The 12,438-nt window shown below is 33.3% G+C and overlaps 1 protein-coding gene and 1 long non-coding RNA gene across 2 annotated transcripts; both read right to left on the bottom strand.

The window, feature by feature from the left end:
* Nucleotides 1–67: 67 nt before the first annotated feature.
* Nucleotides 68–870, bottom strand: LOC132725580 (uncharacterized). The gene is made up of 2 exons (XR_009625078.1): nt 772–870; nt 68–440 (listed from the first exon to the last, which is right to left on the bottom strand). It is a non-coding gene; the product is annotated as an uncharacterized LOC132725580 (long non-coding RNA).
* A 102-nt stretch (nt 871–972) lies between these two features.
* On the bottom strand, nt 973–6,609 carry LOC132725602 (uncharacterized). Its single transcript, XM_060710745.1, has 8 exons — nt 6,491–6,609; nt 5,903–6,091; nt 4,967–5,095; nt 4,340–4,480; nt 3,894–4,010; nt 2,648–2,761; nt 1,857–2,062; nt 973–1,428 (listed from the first exon to the last, which is right to left on the bottom strand). The coding sequence occupies exons 1-8, from the start codon at nt 6,543–6,545 to the stop codon at nt 973–975; spliced, it is 1,407 nt and encodes a 468-aa protein (XP_060566728.1). The 5' UTR covers nt 6,546–6,609.
* Between the last annotated feature and the right edge of the window lie 5,829 nt (nt 6,610–12,438).

The following is a 12,438-nucleotide window of genomic DNA, read 5'->3' as shown; positions in this document are numbered from 1 at the left end:
TTTCCTGCTAAGGCTTTTCCTTTTGCAGTTCATTTGGCTTCATTGACGCAGACAGAAAATACACAAATTCCTGTGTTTTCTGCGTATAATGCAGTCAATTAATTTCACAAATTATTTGATTTTACATCGCAAACAGATTCAAAGTTAGTTGTAAATATTTTAGAATCTTCTAAAAGATTACTTTGCACAACAATAGAACCTATGAAAATGCTATCGCTCACTTGATTTATAATTCCAAGCAGAGAATCAAAAAGAGTAAAAAAGACACAATGTTCAAAGTGTAAAAATTGTTCAAAGAAATTATTTCTTTTCATTTAACTTGGCAATACCGTCTTTTACAGCATTTAAAATCTGTGTTAACGCTTGCAAAGATTTAATGAAATCCCTCATAACACGAGTATGTTCACATAGAAGTTGATTGGTATCCATGTCTGTTTTCTCTGAAATACGAAACACAAAAAACTCAAGCTAGAAGATAAAAGTTTATACAATGTGCATTTGATGAGTGGAACTGATTAAAACAGTCAGTTTGAATGCAGCGTATTTTGTACTTTTCTTACTTCTAGTACACTGAATGTTAGTAGACCCTAATGCTTGCCAATTCTTAAATTCAATCCGATAGCAATAGGACTTTTAACAGCATAATAGTGTTGTTGCTTGGGGTTTTTTTTAATTTCTTTTTTAAATAGATAGTAAGGCATCAATGAATATATCTATCATGTTAGTTTATATTTGCCTAATAAAATTCAAATCAATGAGATCGATACTTACTGTCACATGCTTCCATCTCTGGTTCACACATAGCGGCACCTAAAATAAGGTAGATTTACATTTTTCCAAGTGAAAAAGCCATATAATTTTACATACTATGATAGAGGGACAAAGGTAATATGACACTGTGGAGACATTTTGTATATCTTTGTAAAATAGCATGTAAATACATAAACCGTTGAATGAATGAGATAAACGAGTTTAACTATCAGTATGACCTATATTTCTACAATAGATCATAAGGCCTGCTGGGTGTGACTGAACCACTGTTAACCAAGACCAGGCTCGATCAGTATTCATTTTGAAATCATTCATAAAAATGTTGATCTTTATTCCTAATTGAATCATTGGCATATCCATTGAAGTTATTTTGCATTGTGAGGGTTGAAAAGTGACCTTACCTATTTGCCAAGTCATGACAGTAGCTACTCCGCGAGAAGATGCTTGTGAATTCGTGCCTTCTGCAAGTTTTTCTTGTAAACAAATCAAAGCCCCGTTGGTGGCTTTGCCTGGTTTCCAGAGTCTCACAGAATGGTTGGAATAGCCATAAACAAGACCTCCATAGCTACATGGTTCTGACACAACATATTCATCGTACGCTAGCGCTCCTCCACCAATGAAACGATACCCGGCATTCACACCATCAACGGCTTCAACCTTCATAAAAACATTATAAACAGCTCAACAATCGTAACTAAAATAAATAAACATTTGCTTTATCTATTGAATAATCTGTCCAATGTGGACTTTTTATTGTTTGTTTTGTTATGATTTGTGCTTTTTAAACGAATTTGTAGTTGCATTGTTCGTGTTTATTGGGGTTTGATATGTCGCATTTATGAGCATGATATAATGAAACTTTCAATAGAAAACAATTGAAATTTTATCTATGTTTTCTCTTTCCAAATTCAATACTTACCTTACATGAAGTATCAATTTAAAATTTCTGAAACTATATCCCTTTAATGGCATTTGTTCATAGTTTAAAAGAATGGTGTTATTTCTATATCGTTGGAATTAGACAAATTATTCATTTTATTAAATGTAAGTAATCATATGCTTAGCACTAAACCACACAGACTTACCCAAGTTTTGATGAGGATATTGTCGGTTTGATACGTCTGCCGAAAATCAATGGTCAAATCAGATGAAGAAATGCGCTCTGGACTAAGAGTTTTCTTCAAAGTTTCTGTCGGTATTACGGTTCTCTCACGCCATGCATACAACTCCAGATAAGCAGATGTTACTCTATAGTTGAAACCTGCTCCTCCTTCACCGCCAAAGAACAAAACTTAAAATGTAAAAGTAAAACAATGCTTTGCGAATAATTTTACATTACTACCTTTTAATGAAAAAAGTTTTAAAAGTCTGACATTGGGTATATCTGGAAAAAGGTGATCCCTCGCAGCCTTTATCAAAACAAAATGACTTAATATCAAAGACATGGTTTGATTAAGTCTTTACATGAGGGATAATGAATATTCATTACGTCCCTTGCACCGGCTTGAGCGGTATTCAATTTTCAATATTTAAAAGTGCTGAAATTAATGATCTCGAAGGACAAAAAAGAAATAACAACACTAAAGTGACTCACACTGCAAATTCAGGAAGGCACTTAATTAAATTATGAAAACACAGACGTGTTCATGCATGTTCAGATAACCTACAGTGTTACTTCTGCTAAGCGGTCTTCTTTACAACAATATTATCAGTTTTCCCAAATCCATTCAACCACATCTCTCTGCAATAATAAGAATATTTGTCCTCCAAAGGTTGATTCGATTGCTTCTCCGCATAAGTCTTACTTTAGTGTGTTAGCTGATTTATTCAACGATATAAAATATGTTCAACAAAAATAGCAGTAAAGTTGACTTACAACCCCAAGAACGTGATGGAGCCCACACGCGTATGGATGAGTTATTGAAACCATAAATAACATAGCCATTTCTCTCCTCGTCCGCATACTTTGTGTAGATCATGGACCCTGCTCCTAAAATGTTGTGCAACGTCTAGGATTTTGGTTAATTTTACAAAGGTTAATATTGCTGAAGAGCATTTCAAATATCCATGTATCCATTATTTTTTACAAAAATGTATCTTCTGGAGATATTTTTACTAAATGAATTATTTTATGAGTTTACGAAAATGTTATAAATGGAGTTTTTGTCTAGCTTAGACACGTGTTTAATTGGAGTTTTTGTCTAGCTTAGATACGTGTTTAATTGAAAGGGATTGTTCAAATATGAATATATGTAGAATGTTACCTCACAAAACGATTAAACATATTAGAATTTTTTAAAACAGATACATGTATTGATGTTAGCTTTATGCTTAGATGTCACCCTGTAAAATATGTTAATTTGAGCTGTGTTTATCGCAAACTACTTAAATAATCAGAGTATGCTCATAAAGTGCTGCATTCTTGGCATTTGGTGTAAACATTTTTGATACGTTCTGTTTTCTATTGGTTTAGGAAATTCACATGTGATTTTGTTCAAACATTTTTATTCTTCGGATATGACCGTCGACCGATAACAGCAATGTCTGCCAATACTGCTGCTTGACTAGAATAAATAGTAGTCACTGACGCAAGCTAAACCGCTTGGGGGAACACTTTTATGGTTACCAACTCTTAGGATGCATCTCACCAGGAGCTGTTTTATTTGAGAAAGATATGCGCTGTGTGGATTTCCCATCTGCTTACAGACAGATTGGCATAAGATGTTTAGTAAACAGTATCCATATTACAATGCAATGTATTTTGCAAATGTCGTCAATGGTGAAAAATATCAGGAAGCATTAATCACAATAAAATTACAAGAGAATTGCAAACACGGTTTGATCGAGTCTGTACATGAAGGCATGGGTTTAGTCTTCAGCAAAGACGAAAGATTCAGAACGCTATAATGACATGACCACATAGTCTGATATGAGACCGTTCAATGCAAAGTAGACTAAAACGGGATTATGCAATCGACATACATTTACAAAGAGTATTTGCACTTCCTTAATTAAGCGATAAGTGAAAATATTAACCATCTTCAGATTTTTTACAGAGTTTTGAAGAAAAACATAGTGCTTTATGCTTTAGTGAAAATGTATGATAACTGGTGCATACCTACCTACAGAGTCGGCATAGAAATTCGGATATAAATTTCCTTCTGGAAACTTTATTCTAGAAACCACCAATGCAGGATATTCAGAAAGACCGTGCTGAACAGACAGATAAGAATCTTCACCTGGGAATCATAAAGAATAGTTGTAATAGAATAACCTCAGTACCATAAGATATTTCCTGCAAATTGCCGTTCAAAAAGAAATATTCGATAAAATATCTAATTTTATATAATATATAATGCACATTCACAGCTGAACTAAATTGGCATATTTTTGCGAAATAATATAACCAAACACATATTTCCACAATATCAATCGCCATCATTTTAGAAATCGCAACTTTTGATTGAATGCAATATTTGTCATTCTTTTAAGGTGTGTTTTAAGGGCACATCATTTATATATCTTCTTCTACGGTATTTAATTTATAAAGCAAAGAACACTTTTTTACGCTTTCCCGTTGATGCCGTCAATTTACTTCCTTTATGGATGAAGTCTGGTCGGGGTAGAGAAGATGACCTCCACGCCCTTGCTCGTACAAGTGCTGATAAACTTGTTTGTTCAGCTGGACCTTCCCAATATGGAGAGGTCCCTGCAAGAAAATTATGTCACAACTTTTGAAAAAAGTATGGATGTCAAATGGCATGTCGTCAAATTTGTATTTGAAACAATGATATACAAACATTTTTCTGTATTTATGTGATAATCCATAAAAGCGCATTTGCCATGATAAGGAAAGTAAAAATCGCTCCATGTTACAAATTATGTGCTTGCGATCGATGATTTTTTTTTCTATCGATATAAATGGCGTTGCTGTAATTGTAATGGTGAAAAAAGGACGTTAAAGACTGGTGTAATTATTCTACCCAAAGAAAATGTATTTGTATAATCGTTTGCAACATCGAACTATCTTTCTGTAATCATATTATATCGTTTTAAGTTCATGTACGTAATTGAATTTAACAAATATTTTTAATGCGTGACTTTGAATCACACAGTGATATCAAATTATCATTTTAATGAAATAAGTCTATTCAGTTATTTACCCCCCCCCCCCCAAAAAAAAAGGCCAGTTTACCTGTGTATATGCAGTAGCCAAGTTTACCATTGTTCCTTATTGGAGGAGACACTAAAATGGTTGTGCTATTGTAAATATAGACAACTTGTCCAAACGAATAAATACGATCGTCATCTCGTAAACTGTGTCCTTGAAAAGACAATAACGAACGAGATAACGTACATGTTATTTGTATCCAACCCATCTAAGGGTAAAGAAGAATGAGAGGTAGAAGAGGGAATCAAATTCCAGTTAACCACTCACAATCGGGTCCATGTGCACAAAATAGTCAGGTGTAGAGCCTAATTCTCAGAAGAAATTGATGGTTGACATTATAATTCGCTCTGATTTTAAGGTTGCAAGACTCCATAATTTATGTGGATTGTAGTACCGTTTGCAATGTGTACATTACATTCTTTCTCTTTTCAATTCAAAATATTTTACTTTTAAATACATGTTTAAAATTTCCATGCAAAATTAGTATGAATCTGGAGGCATGCTGCTTTAAAGTCAAAACCCCTTGTTATTGCTATGTTTACAAATGGTTGATGCTATTAATTTTATGAAAAAGAAGTTCTACTTTAAAACTGCTGAACTTTTTGCGCTTTTTTCAGAACTTTTCATGAAAAGACAAAGTCATGAGTGTATGGAAAAAAGTCTACAAAATTTTACATGCGAAAAGTCCATATTAATAATTGATTCTGTAAACTTTTTTTACAATGTGTAAATAACATTTATGTGGCATTTTGCACGGGATTGTCTGCCTTAACACTTCTTGTTCATATACGTTTTCATGATTTCCAAGTAGATGAATGGCAGTGTATCAGCCTCCCTCCCAGGTTTTTTATTAGTTTTTTTTTAATAATCTACCCTTTATAATACAACACTATTTAGCTAAATGCCGTAAAAAAATTATAAATTACTTGAGCTTGTCTACAAAGAAGGGTGAGTCTTTACCTGATGCTGGTAACACAAAGTCTTTGTTCGGACCATCTATCGCTTTAACTTGAACGTCGACAAGTATGGGGAGCTCTTCAAAGCCGTGATTGAAGCTCTTAACATGTGTCAGTCTATCGGCCCATTTGGTACCAGATGAAATAGGCACCCAGCCACTGTCATAGTCCGGTTCATTTATCTTGCTTACAACTAAGAAAAAAGGAGTGTCAGTGTAGCAACTTGAAATCGGTTAATATCAGGACCAAATCATTACCTCACGAATCAATTTATAAAGGCCAACATTGTTTGGTAGGCGTTGTATATAAGATTTCGTTAGTTTTATTGATCAGTCAAAATTATAAAGAGTAATTTAATTTGTGTGGATACATTTTAACTGACCGGGCAGTTTCTGTGACCAAAGTGGTTGCCGACATGCGGAACACTGTCCCGCTAATATGGCTAAGCATCACGCTGGATCTTTCCTGGTCGCCATGTGACCTAAAAATAGTTGGCCTATCTTGAAATTAACCAGCTCAAAAGAAGTATAATAACAAAGGAAAGATGAAAAAGATAATGGCAAGGAGCAAAAAGGAAGTCAGTATTGTTTACCTGACTGCAGATTACTGATAAACATCAAAACAACTAAAACTACAATGACTGCCATAATCCCTCTGTTTGTGCTGAAAATAGAAATATTTTCCTTGTTCTCATTAATGACAAAAACTTGATACTTAGTACATCAGTACTAAGGCAAGTTTTTAAATAGGATGCTGAGCTTGGTCAGATTGGCTACCTTCGAATCTGTGCAACCACCTATATCGTGTATATGTATTTGAATTAAACATGTTTTACTGTCTTAAATCGCGATTTACGTTAAATTCAAATTACTTGATATATTGTTTCATACATCTAGAGCTGACATCTTAAGACTTACATCTGAGTTGAAATTTTAAGACTTATATCTAGAGCTAACATTTTAATCTAGAGCAAACATTTTAAGACTTAAATCTAAAGCTATTATCTAATAGCGAGGGTGAGTATTTTGTAAGTTGGAATTTATTAAGCTCATAAAAATGGTTAATCGGTTTCTTGAAACAAATTTATGTCCTCGACAAATTTATGTCCTCCAAAAGCATTTTTTATTTATTAGTTGTATTTATTTCCAACGTACTGTTCTATTATTACTGTTCAAAGAAATTTTATGGACACAACTAAGAATATTCTTGAATCCTCTTCTTTATCTTTTAAAAATAGAAAGTAACTAATTCATTAAAATACATTTTACACGCACGAAATATAAAGTTTGTGTTCATTGTAGTTCGGAAAACCGCAAGCAAGCATGTTTGTTTTTTCATCAGTCTGATTAAATAATACGGGGGTGAAACAACAGAAAAGGTTTCAGAAGATCTGTATAAAGTGTGTGATCCCTCGGAAGCATAAATCACAACAAAATAAAATGAAAATTGCTGACATGGTTTGATTGAGTCTGTACATGAAGGATTATGAAAAAGTGCAACATCCCTCATGCTCCCTAGCACCGGTTTGGGCACTTCATTTTCAACACTTAAAAGTGTTGAAATCAATGATCCCGAAGGACCAGAACAATAAAACAACACTGAAGTGAAGTACGGAGCAATTTTTTACAGCTGCCACACGACATTTGACTCCTGTCATTGTAAATCGATGAAATACAACGTAAAATTTTTAAAATAAAGGCGTACATACCTTTGTCAAAACTTGCAAATTTTTGCTAATCTCTGTCGTGCTCCACAAAACAGTAAGTCGGATGTGGCATGCAAAATATAACAGAAAGTATTGTCTCTTCGAAATCCTAAAACGCAGTATACTAGTAAAAGGAAGTAAACGTTTATATACTTGTTTGTATGTATTTTATCCCTGAACCTGGTGATTATAATGGACTCGTCCACTTTGTAATTTTGGAACTGTTCATTATCAATTTTGAGTCAGTCAACAGGATATAACCTAACCAGGCTGCACAAATATGCAGATTGACCTGGCTATATACGTTGTGGTCAGGGTAAAAAAAATAAAAGAGAAATAAAGAATCCCTAAAGAACGCACAAAACGACAAAATTCAAAATGTTGATCGAGCCTGTTCATGGACGGTAATTTAATCATGGTAATGGTAAAATTTTTAATTTCAAAACATCGGCAGATGTGTTCACAGGGCGGTCATCATTGGGCGGTAGTAAATATAATGGAATTTTGAAATGGGATCAGAGGTTATGAAGCCTGAAAGACAAAGTTAAAAAGCAGACCACATATCCTAAGGGTCAAGTTGGAAATACTGGAACCACACAAATAGAAAAAAGCCGAATAGAAGGAACTAAACAATACAACAAGCATGCAACAATAATGTCGTGCTGAACGATCTTAATGATCGGAAATATAATAATTCCATGGTTGAATTATGGGGTTACTTTTTACGGCCTCCACACGGCACAAACAACGCTGATGTGGAGAAAATGTAGAGAAAAATAAAAAATCTCTAAAGAACGCGCAAAACGACAAAATTGAAAATGTTGCAGGCTCGGTTTGATTGAGCCTGTTCATTGACGGTAATGGAAATTGCAAGTTACCGTCCACGCCCCCTAGCACCGGGCTAAGCAGAATTCAACATTTAATCATGATAATGGTGGAATTTAGAAACATCTGCAGATGTTTTCATACGGTGGTTATCATGGAACCTTCAATATGACACTATCATGCCATTCAATGAAAAGCGGTGTATTATCCCCATGTAAAAGAATGCGTGTGCCCTAAGGCGGAACAAAATGTAAGGGCTCAGAGGTTATGAAAATCTAGAAAGAGTGAGCTCCCTCGGGCGCATTAATTACAACAAATCATGAAACCTGCATATCACATATCCCAGATAAGCTGTCAAAAAAACACATTTAAAAAGCAGAGGGGGATTAACAGTAAACATTAACATTGGTCTTGCATCAGCTGATATGATTAGTGAAGCTCGATCTCCTTGAATTAGGGATTTTCAAGTGAGGAATACTGGAACCCAATAATAACCATGCATGTGACTACTTTATAAAAATGAGACAATACCTTGAGGAAAAACTCACAGGAATGACAAGTAGCTTACGGGTAATTAAGAGGATGACAATATAGTTGTTGTGTTTCAATGGTGTAAAAGGAAAAACTTGATTAGCTTATTGCACTTTATGCTGCAAAATATTTTCTGTGGGCGAAAGTGGTTTCATCCAGATAAAACAGCATAGTAAATCTGCAAAATACAAGCAGATTTCAGATACAGTTTACACGTTTTGATGAATCTCAAAAAGTGCTCAGCAAGAAAGATTGCAAATCAGTGGCTGCAACTGCTAAAGCCTCAGGAGAAGTTTCATCTAATAAAACAACTCACGTTCAATCCACACAATAGAGAACAAAGACAACCTTTGAAACATCAGGTCACAAAATCTTGTGTGGTGTTTTATAGTAGCCGCTTCTGATTTTTCATGTACACCATGTGATGGCCTTGACAGATTGTTTCAGAAGGTGTTAAAGCGTGAAATTACTGAGTAGTTTTCTTTGTCAAGAACAGAACCATCAAATAATATTTCAGAAGACATACGAGCATTTCTCACTGGAGCAATTGTGAGGGAAGTAATAGGTGGAAGTTTAGGGCATGTTCTTATGTTTGGTAAGACTACATCAGCACAGCAAGGCAGACAATGAAGGGAATGATTCTGTGAAGTATACCTACCCATGAAAAATTCCATAAGTCTTTAAATTTCGTTGTTAACACATCCGATCACAGAAATGTTAATGACAGCTTGAAGGCAGATGGCAGCCCAGGTTTGCCTTACTTAGAACCTTGCCATTCTTCATACATAAGTTAAATACATTCTAGTTTTAATTAGACTTGTGCCTTGTTACTTGTACTGAATTATCTGACATCTTTTCAAATATTATCGGTAATAACAATGTTAACAATAATAGAAAGGAGAGCTAATTTTGATTAAATGGTTTCAATTAACATTTTTAACTCCAGTTAAGATACAACACCAAATACATTTCATATAGTACCAGTATTCTTGTTGAGCATCATTATTATGTGTTGAAGCATTGTGGTAATGTGCACAACATTTTAAATTAATAATGAAAAGAATAAATACATTTCAAGTGACCATTCAGATAATTGTGATGAGCTTTACGGTACCTTTTTACCTATAAAATGATGATATTGTTCAAAGTTAATGGTTTCCTTTATTTTTACGCATATTATTGACTATTGTAAAATCAGTAAGTTTTACAGAAAGAATTGTTAAAATAATTGCCAGCAAATAAAACTGTTTTAAATTGGAAACTCCTATATTTCGCCTCAAAACTATACAGAAACGGTTTACAGACACTTCACCCCCCAGACACTTCACCCTAGGCCCTTTTTGCAGACACTTCACCCCTCAGACAGTTCACCCCTCATTTTAAGAAATTTGATTGAGACACTTCACCCCCCATTTTTTATTTTGTGTTAAACAACTATTTATGCAGAAAATGTTAAATGTATTCAATAGTGATTGAGTATGTTTATTGTTTTAACATATTTTATTATTATTTTATCATGTAATTGACCAAAGACAATGGATATATATATTGTTGTTTTTTGCCCTAAAAAAGGCTCATATCACAAAGTTATTAGTAAGTAAGTTCTTTATTTTTTATTTTATCTTTATATCTTTTATACTAATTTCAATTTAAGTGAAAGTGATATAACTAATTGTAGCATAATCCTTCTATTAAAGTGTGTGAACCTTTTCGTGAATTTTCCTTTGATATATATTGAACACAAACTGAATACAAACTGAACTGGCAACACATAGCATGTGATACCTGTAAGTTTACTTAATAATTTGTTAGCAACATTTTTTAAGCATATAAAGAAATACAAATTGTTCTTTTTTATTTATTACATTTATTACATTAATGGATAAATAAATAATTCATTCATTCATTCATTTATATTCTTTTATATTCATATTATTTATTTAGTTATTTTCAAACAATATTATTTATTCATTTATTTTTCATACAATACAATTTATTTCTTTTACATACACTATTATTTATTTATTCATTTATTTCATTTTCATACAATTATACCTTTTTAATCCAATTTATAATCTAATCAATTATGAGATAACTGTTGAATAAACAACCAATCAACAAGTTGAATAAACAAGGTGACATGCAATAAACACTTAATAATGGATGTGCTTTGTATAACAGTGGGCAATACGATGATCATGAATTAAGGTCAAGGACTGAGGAGTTCTTGGAGAAAGTGGGTGAATTTATGGACATTTATAAGAATGTGGTTTTTAGAACCAGTAAAATGTTATGTTTTATTGCATGTTATATGTAAATGATTTAAAGAAATTATTACATGTGTAATAACATGTGTTATTTGTTTCTGAATTATTTACTAAACAAATATTTACTCTTAGAAATGTCTGTAAATTGTCCTTTAATTAAAAAATTATGAATCAAATTATACTAAAAATAATTAAAATAAACACATGATATAAAAGCATTTTTATGGCTTATTTTAGAAAAAATTGGATGAGGGGTGAAGTGTCTTACTGATTTTGGGGGGTGAAGTGTCTTGAGGGGTGAAGTGTCTTCAAAATTTGAGGGGTGAAGTGTCTGGAGGGTGAAGTGTCTTGCTACCACAGAGGTTTACAATAAACACATGATATAAAAGCATTTTTATGGCTTATTTTAGAAAAAAAATGGATGAGGGGTGAAGTGTCTTACATATTTTGGGGGGTGAAGTGTCTTGAGGGGTGAAGTGTCTTCAAAATTTGAGGGGTGAAGTGTCTGGAGGGTGAAGTGTCTTGCTACCACAGAAACTCCTATATTTCTTTCGAAAATGTTCCTATATTTCTCCTATATTTCGGATAAGTCCTGGTTGACATCATGTTAATTTCACCTAAATCAACAATCCTTGACCAAATGTAGAAGACAAAAAATCACGTACAGAAAAAAAAATTCCAAAAAAAAAAACTGAGGGGTTCCTATCACCCCCCCCCCCCCCCTTTAAAGTGAGTTTTTGATTTTAGCTCATTTTCAGGAGCAGATGACTCGATATATACATATAAATCCGTGGTGCCACTTGTAATTTTATATTATTTCATTTTAACGGCGATGAAAAGAAACATTTCAGATTTTGTCCCAGGGTTACATAATAATATACTATGTCTATTCCATTTTTAAAGGAACACAATTATTTTTTATAAAGAGCGATCGATATCACTTAACATTAAGTTTACTTAATTTAGGTGGACCTGTACGCGATATAAGAGACTATATACTCTATATACATGAAGGCTCTAATGTCTCTAGCATATTTTTTCATTACTATTTGTTTACATGTTTAGTTTCTTAGCGTAGATTATACCTGAATACTGTATTCAAGGTCCTTATCCGTAAATTGACGGAAAAGGGCCGAAAATGTTTATCACTTTAAATATTGCGCCCGCTTTAAGTAGTTCAAACTTGACTCATTTCTGTAATGTAAGCCATTT

Source organism: Ruditapes philippinarum, unplaced genomic scaffold (genome assembly GCF_026571515.1).
Source record: "Ruditapes philippinarum isolate M1 unplaced genomic scaffold, ASM2657151v2 ctg425_1_1_1_1, whole genome shotgun sequence".
In the NCBI taxonomy this organism is placed as follows: Eukaryota; Metazoa; Mollusca; class Bivalvia; order Venerida; family Veneridae; genus Ruditapes; species Ruditapes philippinarum.
This window is presented reverse-complemented; position numbering and strand designations above follow the sequence as displayed.

What these genes read in the sequence shown, in the direction of transcription:
- LOC132725602 (XM_060710745.1), bottom strand. Translation starts at nt 6,545, where the DNA reads ATGGCAGTCATTGTAGTTTTAGTTGTTTTGATGTTTATCAGTAATCTG. An exon ending in TGGCTACTGCATATACACAG is followed by an intron (nt 4,481 to 4,966) that starts GTAAACTGGCCT and finishes ATTTTCTTGCAG; the next exon opens with GGACCTCTCCATATTGGGAA. An exon ending in TTTCTATGCCGACTCTGTAG is followed by an intron (nt 2,762 to 3,893) that starts GTAGGTATGCAC and finishes ACAACATTTTAG; the next exon opens with GAGCAGGGTCCATGATCTAC.